This window comes from Lissotriton helveticus, chromosome 11 (genome assembly GCF_964261635.1).
Source record: "Lissotriton helveticus chromosome 11, aLisHel1.1, whole genome shotgun sequence".
NCBI lineage: Eukaryota > Metazoa > Chordata > Amphibia > Caudata > Salamandridae > Lissotriton > Lissotriton helveticus.
In genome coordinates, this window is record NC_136072.1 from 462,015,382 (window position 1) to 462,027,795 (window position 12,414).

General features: G+C 49.2%; 1 protein-coding gene across 1 annotated transcript in view; it reads left to right on the top strand.

Moving 5' to 3' along the window:
• Positions 1-12,414, top strand: part of GIGYF2 (GRB10 interacting GYF protein 2) — a 1,757,193-nt gene that overhangs the window by 1,559,400 nt on the left and 185,379 nt on the right. The window contains exon 25 of the mRNA XM_078666006.1: positions 4,903-5,114. Coding sequence (XP_078522132.1) covers positions 4,903-5,114 — 212 coding nt within the window. The remainder of the gene's footprint in view (positions 1-4,902; positions 5,115-12,414) is intronic.

A 12,414-nucleotide genomic window follows, 5' to 3' on the forward strand; every position in this document is an offset into this window, starting at 1 on the left:
CCACTTAGTTTCCCAACGTCTCCTGTACCCATTTATGATCTGTCCTTGGGGCTGCTTTCTGCCCTCCTGGGGAGGATGCGCAAACAACTCCCAGCAAAGGACACAACAGAAGCCTGCACTGGGGAGGTGTATTACCTGTTCCAGGCCGGAAGCCACACGGATGTTGGCCCAAAAGGAGAGCTTCAAAGGAGAAGCCACCTTTGAGTGGCAAATGGGAAACACTTGAGAGAGGGGCTGCTCTATTGTTTGAGCAGGCCGGCCAGCACTGGGAACAACGAGGGGAAAGCAGTTGTTAATCCGTTTTTCAGGGGCATGTAGTAGCCTCTGTGGTGGCCCAACTCTGGGTTGGGCCTGTGCACTGTACACACTGAAAGAGGAGTCCTGGCCTCTTGAGAGTCGGCAGAATAGAGAATTCTGGGATAGCCTGATTCCATACATCGCATGAAGTTGTCATCTGAAGTGAGGTAACCTAGCAACCCACAAGCTACTGACAGCGTTTCTACCCGAAGGGCATTTTCTGGGCATAAAAAGGGCACCCAAAACTCATTGGACTGGAGAAGAGGACCGAAGGAAGACTGCCTTGCTGTTCCAAGGACCCGGCAAAGACCAGCTGCACTGACGCGGACTACACCTGTTGAACCTGGTGGCTAGCTAAGGAGAAGGAACTGTACCTGCTGTGTCCTTGTGAGGAAATGCGGAATAATCAGAACGGACTTACCGGGATATCGCCCTGGGGAGAGTTGCCACGTCAGGCTGAATGGTGAAACCGGGACTACAATAAACAACCACGACCATGCTCCTCACATTCACAGCAAAACGCCGGCGTCTTCGACCGTGACCCGGAAGTGACCCAGGAAGAAACCGGAAACGCTTTCCTGAGTCCAATGAAAGGAGACGTACCGCAAGGGGAGGCGTCAGAGACCGGTGGCGCGCTGGAGACAGGAAGCAAGTCGAGCGAAGATGGACCCTGGGCGTGGAACCCCGAAGACGCGGGACCCGAGAGAGAAGACGCGGGACCCGAGAGAGAAGACGCGGGACCCGAGAGAGAAGACGCGGGACCCGAGAGAGAAGACGCGGGACCCGAGAGAGAAGACGCGGGACCCGAGAGAGAAGACGCGGGACCCGAGAAAGAAGACGCGGGACCCGAAGCTGACAACGGAGAACCGGACAAAAGCTGGTGCGAAGATTGGTGGTGTCCGGAGGATGCTGGGGAGCGGCCGCAACTCTAGTGAGTTGCAGCTTAGCCGATGAGTGACAGCGGCTCATGGAAAGGTGGGGTGTGGGAAGCGGGTGGTGGAACCGGGGCGGAGTAGGGGAAAAGCAGTAGGGGCAGCCCGGCAGCAGTCTAACGTTACCTGTGCCTCAGGGTAAACGTGCATGTTGGGTTTTTTCTGAATGTCCACAACTTTACGACCTGCACCATTTCCTAAAAACCTTAGGCAATAACTCAACTTCCCCCCCTCACTATCCCGCCGTCAAGTTACTTTAGACATGAAATAAAACCACCTCTCCCCTCACTATCTCGCTACAAAGACTAGCTACACAGAAAGGTGTAGTGACGGTTTACAAACATTTACTGAATCAATTCCTTATCTCACGGCCTCCTCTTCTTCTTCCCCTCATATGAGCCTTCAGGGAGACCACCCTTCTACCGAGCAAGAGGAACAAGAACAACTCTCGGTGAGATCCTTGTCAAGCTCAGCTTCTTCCACGAACACTTAGGAAGAGGAACCGGAAGAAAAACCCCATAGCACTTCTGTCATTGCTACTAGTGCAAATAAAAATCCTCTTTTACATCCTTTAATAAGACCTCCTCACCTGTTTATCAAACCCGCACTCCCACAGTTCTACTCAAGAAGAAGTCGACTCCTGAGCCCAGGCTAAGTAAGACTCCAAGGGTCAATTGGCTGATGACCTTTTCACAGCACACTGCCACAACAGCTGAAAAATCCTACTGGGGCAAGTTGGTAGCTCAGACCTTCATATCACTGACCTCGCTGCTGTACAGCTCCAGGAACAAGGACCTGCCGCTCAAAAGTTTCTCCCAGGTCTGCTGGACCTGGGAGAGTTGTCAGAGTTCAGTTTGGTCACCCAGATGGCAAGTTATTGCCCAAAGAAGGAACAAGTGTGACTGCGATACTGGGAGACTGGTAGCCCAGTGGCGACTGGATTCCTGCCAGGCCTGAGAGGACTTCCGGGACGTCCACCCCTGTGGCCAGAACCTCCTAACCAAACCTGTGGACTGAGGAGTAGCTGCAGGAAGCCCCTTTTGACTGCACCGCATCCTTGAGCATCTTCAGCATCCTGTATACCTTGCATCAGGATCACTTCCATAAGAGTCAATGACAAGGAGGTATAATGGCTGACTGGAACTGACTAAAGACTGTTTCTAATTGATTCATTTTTGCAAATCATGAAAGTGATTACAAGCACCAAAAGAGTATATAGTTGATAAAGTTCTACCATGGTACTAAAACAGAGTGTATATGCGGGCATATAAAACAAGGTAGTAATCGGGAATACTCCTACTATCCAAACCCTACTCTGCATGTACCTAGAGTGTGTGTGTGTGTGTAGGTGAAGCCAAGAATCCCCCCCCTCCCAGGGACGATCCAGCCCCATTAACTGGCCGATAATGTAGGACCCTGTCTTGGCCATGAACTGGACAGCCCTCACAGAGATGTATGTCAGACCGCTGCATGGGGAAGTCTCAACATACAGGGACAATCATTGTCCGCTGAAGTGCCTCCTCTGCTAATCCTATGAGAGGCTGATTATTTATAATGAGAAGCATCTTTGCAATGTATGTAGACTAGCAATAATATGGATATGTAGATAGCACTGTCGTCCCATGGATGAAGATAGAACAACATTTGTGTGTAAAGGCCTTGTACCTGTTGTTCGAAGCATTGTGATAATGTTATGTGAGCTAGATTTGTAAACTGTAGTTGTTTCAGAGAAACTAATCCAACATAGTCATGCACTTGAATATGTGCAAGAGTCACAGCAGTAATGTTTCTGTGCAAAAGAGGACAATGTAAGAAAATGTGCAGCTTCGCTACGTGGGCCTGATCTGGGCACATAACAGAAGTAACTGTTTCTGAGTGCTTTGCTGGTCCCCTACTGACCCCTTGCCAGAGTTAGTCACCTAAAGTAACTCTTAAGTAATTGCATTGATAATTACCAAAGTTTCTCTTGAAAAAGTGGCACATTTTTTGAATTTGCCAATACTTGTTTGCAGTTAAATGGGAAATTTGCATATTTACTACACCTTTAAAAATCTGCGACTCTGAAACCCTCTGGTAGATCTTTTTATTTTTTGGGTGTCTAAAATTACATGAAAATACAATCCGTTTTTATAGATTGGTGTTGGATTTCTTGAGTCTCGTGTATTTCTTTTATAATTGTTTTGGTGCTGTTTAAATACTTTAAAATTGTTCATTTGTGTAAGCCCGACTGCTCCGAGCCACAACTACCCTAGGTTGAGCGAAGGAGTTCATAAACTAAACGTACTGGACCTAAAGGGGTTGCTAAGTGTCAGAAACTGTGAGGCCGCACAACCACACCACATAATACAGCCCATTTCCTCACAGCCTGTGTGTGACTCCTTGATCAACTGTTTAGGTCGCCCCATAGGTGGGTTTTCTAAAAGGTGTGCAATACTCGTTTCTCCCCACACCGTTTTATAGTACTTTAGTAGGAGTTGAATTTGATGTTTTCCTTCCTTATAGCTTCAACATTCCAACCTGTGCAGTTTGTTGGTTTACTTACTTAGAAGATTTATATTTGATGACAATAACTTCGGTCCCTAGGATCATGCAAATTACAGGCTTGTGGTTAAACTGCAAGATACTAGCTGCAGGAAATCAAAACTCTGAAGAGCATTTTCTCCTGCTATTATGAAAGTATTTATTTTATGTCCCTTGGACCAGTTTATTATCTTCATGGGTCTCCTGAAAAAATGTTTTGCCCAGTGGCAGCTTTACATGTTATAGCCCCTCTACTGATCGGCCAGCATAAAATAAAATCCGATCATTTCACTCAGCTCTCATCTCTCATTTGGCAGCCTATCAAAGCCCATCCGCTGAAAAAAACCAAAAAGTCTTATGTAAAAGTCATCTATCTTAACGCTCATAAATCCCTGACCCTGAATCTGGGAATCACTTGTGGTTCCAGGTTACTTGGAAGGAAGAACACTGTCCAAATCTTTTTCAAGAAATAAAATAAAGACTAGTCTGTGTTCCCCGGTTAATTTCTTTCTATTCTGGACCCATTTGCATGATTGTTGCCTAATTCTAAAAGCGCATTTATCTCTTGTGTGACAGGATGAAGTTGTATGTTGCTCTCTGTGCTCATAATTGCAACCGAGATTTCCTGCCAAATAAATCCGATCATCTCTTTGAGTGAGCTTGAAACTCTAAGGTAACTCCTGATGACTTCATTGCTCTCCAATTACATAGACTGTTTTGTGCTGCTTGTCCTTTTCGCTATTTGAGCACATACCCAGTGTATTATTTTATAGGTTTTTTGGCTACTAGTTCAATCGCTTGCTTTCGTAATCAAGGTCAACTTTTTGTACACTCCAATATGCACTGCCACTAAATTCATTTTTATGCCTCTACCATGTAAACCACTCTAAACCCTGGTATACTTATATGTAAACTGTATTGTTTCTCTATGATGCAAACTCCACTTAAGATAAAGCTACTTTTTAATTATGCTTCCTTGTACCATGCCGCCGATATCTTCCATTGTAAGCTGTGCCTTGTTTAGAGTTCTGAAAAATGTCATGATTAGGTCTGCAATATGTGGAACACTTTTAATTTCAACACAAAAGAAATCCCTTACCTTGATTTCGTCCTCCTTTTTCACATTTTCTTACCTTTTTCTATTTCTTATCAGCCTTCCAGCATTCAAACCAATGTTGGGAGTTCCGTCTGGGGACCTATAAATACGAGTCCCACCAGCCAGTGGACCTCTGACTCCTCCAGCAGCATATGGAGCAACGCAGACAGCAAAAACTCCAATTTGGGGTTCTGGGACGATGCTGCAAAGGATGTTGGGCCACGTAACACTGCCAACAAAAACAAGAGTAAGAATAACTGCAGCTTAAGGTAAAGATGCTTTCTCTGAGGTTATTGTATGTTTCATTTGAAAAACGTCCTCCTTTACTTTTTAGGTCTCGCCTATTTTATCCCGTAGGGATAATAGGTGAGATTCTAGTAAGCGGTCCGAAAAGTCTACCTAGCAGCGGATCGCATACAGGATTCTAGTAAGGGGTCCGAAAAGTCTAGCTAGCTGCGGATCGCATACAGTTCATTTGAGCCAGGCGCGTGCACGTCGCTCATCGCCACCCACACCATTGCCAGCCACATCCCATACCAACCATTTGTCTGAGCCTCGGCATCAGACTTCAAAGGAAGCCGCTCCCGCGCCATGCAATGCTCGAGCGGTGCAAAGTGCTGTCAACTCTTTTTCCATTTAATGCATTAACTTGTCGATAATATTGGTTAGACCATACCATCTCTAATTCAGCATTACCTCTAAGAATGCATCCACAAGAGGACATGTCTAAAATTATATTAAAAACAAAAAACAATCGCATTGGAAGGCTTTTTTTTTTTTTTTAAATCCCCAAAATCAAGTCCTATCTTTTCTTCCTGTGAGTATCCGTCTGCCTGGTTTTTGTTATCTTAAATTTGTCGAACAATTCATAGACTGTTTCACATTTTGTGGACGTCAGGAATCCGGTTTATGTCGCCTCTTTCTCATAGAACCGACTTAAATTGATTTCACTCGGAAAATGACATCAGTATTTCAGCCGCCCCCCCTCCCCCCCATCGGACTTCAAAGGAATGCTCTCCACCGCCGTGCCGAGAGCTTGTTTCTTTTAGTTGCTCGGCACCTCGCTGTTTCCCCGCTGCTCCACTTATCTGGGCTCACCCTCTTGCTTCTAAGGGCTTAGCCACTGACCATGTGCCGGAGGACCCGAAGCGCACCCGGCAGGATGGCGCCATGCGGAGCCGAATCGGCAGTCATGCTTTCAAAGAAAATAAAGTGTGTACACGTTTAAAATACATACCAATATAAAGTGTGCATGTTTAAACTACATACCGCAACTAAGTAGTGCAACTACGTTTTTCTTTAAGTTGCTCTGTTTCATTGTGGTATGTATTTAAAACGCTCACGCTTTTGTAGTGTTATGTATTTCAAACTTGCACACACTTTTTAATTACCGTTTGGTGCACTCCCCTGTTAATTTTGGTAATCCAATCGCGGCTCGAATCAGGGCGTGGTAGGAGGGGTTAGCGCCCGCATCAGCAGTCATGCTTTAAAAGAAAATAAAGTGTGTGCACATTTCAAATACTACCACTACCGCCCTCACTCTACCGCCCTCACTCTACCACCCTCACTCTACCGCCCTCACTCTACCGCCCTCACTCTACCACTCTACCGCTCTCACTCTACCGCTCTCACTCTACCGCTCTCACTCTACCGCTCTCACTCTACCGCTCTACCGCCCTCTCTACCTCCCTCACTCTACTGCCCTCACTCTACCGCACTCACTCTACCGCACTCTCTACCGCTCTACCGCCCTCACTCTACCGCTCTGCCGCCCTCACTCTACCGCTCTACCGCCCTTACTCTACCGCTCTACCGCCCTCTCTACCGCCCTCACTCTACCGCTCTACCGCCCTCAATCTACCGCTCTACCGCCCTCACTCTACCGCCCTCACTCTACCGCTCTACCGCCCTCACTCTACCGCCCTCACTCTACCGCACTACCGCCCTCACTCTACCACTCTACTGCCCTCACTCTACTGCCCTCACTCTACTGCCCTCACTCTACCGCCCTCACTCTACCGCCCTCACTCTACCGCCCTCACTCTACCGCCCTCACTCTACCGCCCTCAATCTACCGCTCTACCGCCCTCACTCTACCGCCCTCACTCTACCGCTCTACCGCCCTCACTCTACCGCCCTCACTCTACCGCACTACCGCCCTCACTCTACCACTCTACTGCCCTCACTCTACTGCCCTCACTCTACTGCCCTCACTCTACCGCCCTCACTCTACCGCCCTCACTCTACCGCCCTCACTCTACCGCCCTCACTCTACCGCCCTCACTCTACCGCCCTCACTCTACCGCCCTCACTCTACTGCCCTCACTCTACCACTCTACTGCCCTCACTCTACCACTCTACTGCCCTCACTCTACCACTCTACTGCCCTCACTCTACCACTCTACTGCCCTCACTATACCACTCTACTGCCCTCACTATACCACTCTACTGCCCTCACTCTACCGCCCTCACTCTACCACTCTACTGCCCTCACTCTACCCTCCTCACTCTACCAATCTACCGCCCTCACTCTACCGCCCTCACTCTACCGCCCTCACTCTACCGCCCTCACTCTACCGCCCTCTCTACCGCCCTCACTCTACCACTCTACCGCCCTCACTCTACCACTCTACCGCCCTCACTCTACCACCCTCACTCTACCGCCCTCACTCTACCACTCTACTGCCCTCACTCTACCACTCTACTGCCCTCACTCTACCCTCCTCACTCTACCAATCTACCGCCCTCACTCTACCGCCCTCACTCTACCGCCCTCACTCTACCGCCCTCACTCTACCGCCCTCACTCTACCGCCCTCACTCTACCGCCCTCACTCTACCGCCCTCACTCTACCGCCCTCACTCTACCGCCCTCACTCTACCGTCCTCACTCTACCGCCCTCACTCTACCACTCTACTGCCCTCACTCTACCGCCCTCACTCTATCATTCTATCGCCCTCACGCCCTCACTCTACCGCCCTCACTCTACCGCCCTCACTCTACCGCCCTCACTCTATTGCCCTCTCTACCGCCCTCACTCTACCACTCTACCGTCCTTACTCTACCACTCTACCGTCCTCACTCTACCACTCTACCGTCCTCACTCTTCCGCCCTCACTCTACCGCCCTGACTCTACCACTCTACCGTCCTCACTCTTCCGCCCTCACTCTACCACTCTACCGCCCTCACTCTTCCACTCTACCGTCCTCACTCTACCACTCTACCGTCCTCACTCTTCCGCCCTCACTCTACCACTCTACCACCCTCACTCTACCGCCCTCACTCTACCACTCTACGGCCCTCACTCTACGGCCCTCGCTCTACGGCCCTCGCTCTACGGCCCTCGCTCTACGGCCCTCGCTCGCTCTATCGCCCTCACTCGCTCTATCGCCCTCACTCGCTCTATCGCCCTCACTCGCTCTATCGCCCTCACTCACTCTATCGCCCTCTCTACTGCCCTCACTCTACCACTCTACCGTCCTCTCTCTTCCACCCTCACTCTGCCGCCCTCACTCTACCACTCTGCCGCCCTCACTCTACCACTCTGCCGCCCTCACTCTACCACTCTGCCGCCCTCGCTCGCTCTATCGCCCTCACTCGCTCTATCGCCCTCACTCGCTCTATCGCCCTCACTCGCTCTATCGCCCTCACTCGCTCTATCGCCCTCACTCGCTCTATCGCCCTCACTCGCTCTATCCATCTATGGCCCTCCCTCTATCTATCGCCCTCCCTCTATCTATCGCCCTCCCTCTATCTATCGCCCTCCCTCTATCTATCGCCCTTCCTCTATCTATCGCCCTCCCTCCATCTATCTATCGCCCTCCCTCCATCTATCTATCGCCCTCCCTCCATCTATCTATCGCCCTCCCTCCATCTATCTATCGCCCTCCGTCTATCCATCGCACTCACTCTATCTATCGCATCACCACAGCATCACTCGGCACCACCACAGCATCACTCGGCACAACAACATCACTATGCGCTACCACAGCATCACTGAACGGCACAGCATCACTCCTCGCCACCACATCATCACTCAGCGACACCACAGCATCAATCTGTGCAACCATTCAACAACAACTGGTTCAAATATGTTCTCGCAATGTTTCAAGCTTTATTACAAATGTCACAAAAGATGTTAATATTTCACTTCTGTTCTTGGATTTTAGTCACAATAAAATACACTGAACATAATCTTCGCAAAAGTTATTTACAAAAGTTTAAGCTATTGCATTATAAATTAAAATAACTTATATTTAAGTATTAATTATTTAAAAAAATTAAAAGCCATTGTTATTTGTAATATCAATACATCTAAGTCACGTAAATACAACACACATTGCATTACAAATGCTATAGGTGTCACATTTGCGAAAGTTGAAACTATTGGAATTGTAAACGACAAAGCTATTAACCCCTCCACTGAGCCGCCGATTTTGCGGAAGTGCGGCACTTCTGCAAAACGGGCGGGCCGCGTCGACCATTGGCCGACGGCAACACCAGCGAGGTAGCGTTGGCCGACGGCAGCATGGAAGGGGTTAATTTAGCTATTTTCAAAACCAACACATAAATACAAAATGTGTAATTTACAATACCAATAGCTCAAACTTTCCTAATGCGAGACCTAATGCATTGCAAATGCTTATTTTTTGTTGCATATTATATAGCGGTGAACTCAACCGAAAGGTATTGGAGTGCTTTACAGGAGCACCCGTTGCATTTCATAAGATGACATTCATTTTTGGTAGGCATGGGGAGATTAAGTGATTTGCCTAGAATCACAGGATGGTGAGACGACGCCGAGACTCTAATCTGGTTACCCAGCTCCAAAGTCGGCAGCTCTATACTCAGAGGCTGGCCATTTGGGGCTGCATGTGGTCCAATGATTGCAGCTTGATGGGTTTTGCCTTGCTGCTTTATCGCCACATTGCATGCAAATGCCACGTCTCCAAAAGCCATTCAGAAACAAAATAATAATAATAAAATTTTAAAAAGTACCCTGGCGTCTTACAGGCGCAGCTCATTTTTACTGTTTCTGTAGTTCAAGTAATAACACATTTGCAAGAAATGTAAAAGCACCTTGTGTTGACAACTACGGAAGGAGGCCGAAGGCAAGTGACAGACCTGTTTATGTAAGCGCCGAATCCGGGGGACTTGTTCTGTCAGGAGGATGCTGGCGTTCACACTAAAAAGGTAAACTGCTGTAATTACCACGGCCAGATGCGTCAGTGCCTTTCATATTCCGATTACATCCTGGGGCTTATTTTACGACATTACTGTTTACGACCTTTCCCATCCATAAACGCTTCTTGTAAAATCAACACCAGCCCCTCGCATACCCCCATTAATGATGCAAAAGCAGCCTCCCCCACCTCCTTCCCTTGCCACCCAAGAAGGGTCAACTGGGTAGCTGGGGGTTGGGATGGGGTGTCTGACAGCCAGCAGAGTCGCTTCTGTCAATTAGTTTCAACTATGGTAAAAAAAAAACTTTCGGTGTCACCATCGTGACCTAAAACAAGCCTCGGTAAAGCCAAAAGGTCTGGGTTTAATGCAACAACGCATGCAATGTCGCACATCAAAATAATTCACTTAAGAGCGAGACACCAGAATCCGCCAAAAGGGGATAAATATTAAGTATGGGCGAAATTTGCAAATTCGCGGTCCGCAAATTCACGCGAAATGGCAAAAAAATCCGCGAGTTGGCGAATTTTCCAGCAAACTCGCGGATTTTTTTGCCATTTGCACAAATATGTCACCACGTGTGCCTGTAACTTTGCCAACGCGCCAAAAGACGCCGAGGTCCCTTGAGTGAGCTGGCCATTATAGTGGGGACGGGCGGGAAGACGTTTCATACCGCTAGTGTGTGGTGGACGGGGCCAAACGGGCGGGTCTTCTATGCGAGTTCACATGCATCTTGTTTATAAAGGGTCAGAGACCGAGCAGAACAGCAGATGAGGAGAAAGCAGCCTCCTGGTCACAGGAGCTACACAGGGATGGCGCTCGGGAAACTCATGGATGCAAAAATATGTTTGGCACAGGACCCCAGAATCCTTCAGATGTCCAAGATAGCTCTGCTGCGCGTTTTGGTACAAAGCCATTCTGATCCTGCTCAGTGGGTTCAGGCGCATGCAGCTGCTGCTGCTGGACAATGTCCCATCTCATACTAAACTGCCCCGTACAGGCATATGCTGGCGCTGGGCAGTAGGGTGCAGTGGCTTGCGGGTGCTGCACGCCTGGTACATGCGCATACCGGTGCCAGGGGGGACACATGTTTATTGGTGCTGTGTAGCAAGTTATGACTTTACATTTTGACTGCACCAGATGGTGGCACCACCTACACGGATCAGGAGCATCCGGGCACCAGACTTCATGGTGCAAGAGCATAATGGTGCTGTGCGATACGGGTATATATGTCCTGGGTGCAGGGGGGGCACTTAGCACAATGTGTGCTCACACCCAGAGGGCTCCCAGGCAATTGAGCACAAATGATTTTCACACTGAGAGGGCTCCGGGGCAGTTCAACAGCGTGGGGGCTCACAACCCCAGGGCAGCTCAGCAGCGCGGGGGCTCACACCCACAGGGCTCCCGGGCAGTTTAGCAGCGCCGCCCTCTGGTTCACCACTGCCACCCTCTGGTTCACCACTGCCACCCTCTGGTTCACCACTGCCACCCTCTTGTTGACCACTGCCACCCTCTTGTTGACCACTGCCACCCTCTTGTTGACCACTGCCACCCTCTTGTTGACCACTGCCACCCTCTTGTTGACCACTGCCACCCTCTTGTTGACCACTGCCACCCTCTTGTTGACCACTGCCACCCTCTGGCTCACCACTGCCACCCTCTGGCTCACCACTGCCACCCTCTGGTTCACCACTGCCACCCTCTGGTTCACCACTGCCACCCTCTGGTTCACCACTGCCACCCTCTGGTTCACCACTGCCACCCTCTGGTTCACCACTGCCACCCTCTGGCTCACCACTGCCACCCTCTGGCTCACCACTGCCACCCTCTGGTTCACCACTGCCACCCTCTGGTTCACCACTGCCACCCTCTGGTTCACCACTGCCACCCTCTGGTTCACCACTGTAGATTATGGGGAGAAAGCACACCTGCCCAGCCTCAACAGAGACAAATTAATTTGGGGCTGGTTAATGTGTTACTGAATTTAAGCTTCAAGTCCAGCACCTGCTTCCTTATCTGTAAGGGCTTCCTGTTGTGGTTTAATTTTTGTGACAGGAGCATTGTGCCATACTTGTAACTATTCTCTGACCCTGCTTCGAAGGTCAGAGCAGGGTCAGAGAATAGTTGCAAGTAGGCAAGGAACTCTGGAGGCGCCGCTCAGGAAGCACTTACAGGGTTACAGAAGATGCCCAAGTTTAAGTTAATTTCTTTGTAACCATTTTGTAAATGGTTGCAAAGAAATTAGCTTCAACTTGGGCACCTGCTGTAACCCTGTAAGTGCTTCATGTACTTCCGTTTTGCAAAATCCGTTCCGCTCGCAATTTCGCAGAGTTTTCTTCAATTTCGTGAGATTCGCGGATCGCAAAATTGCAGAAAATCCGCAAATT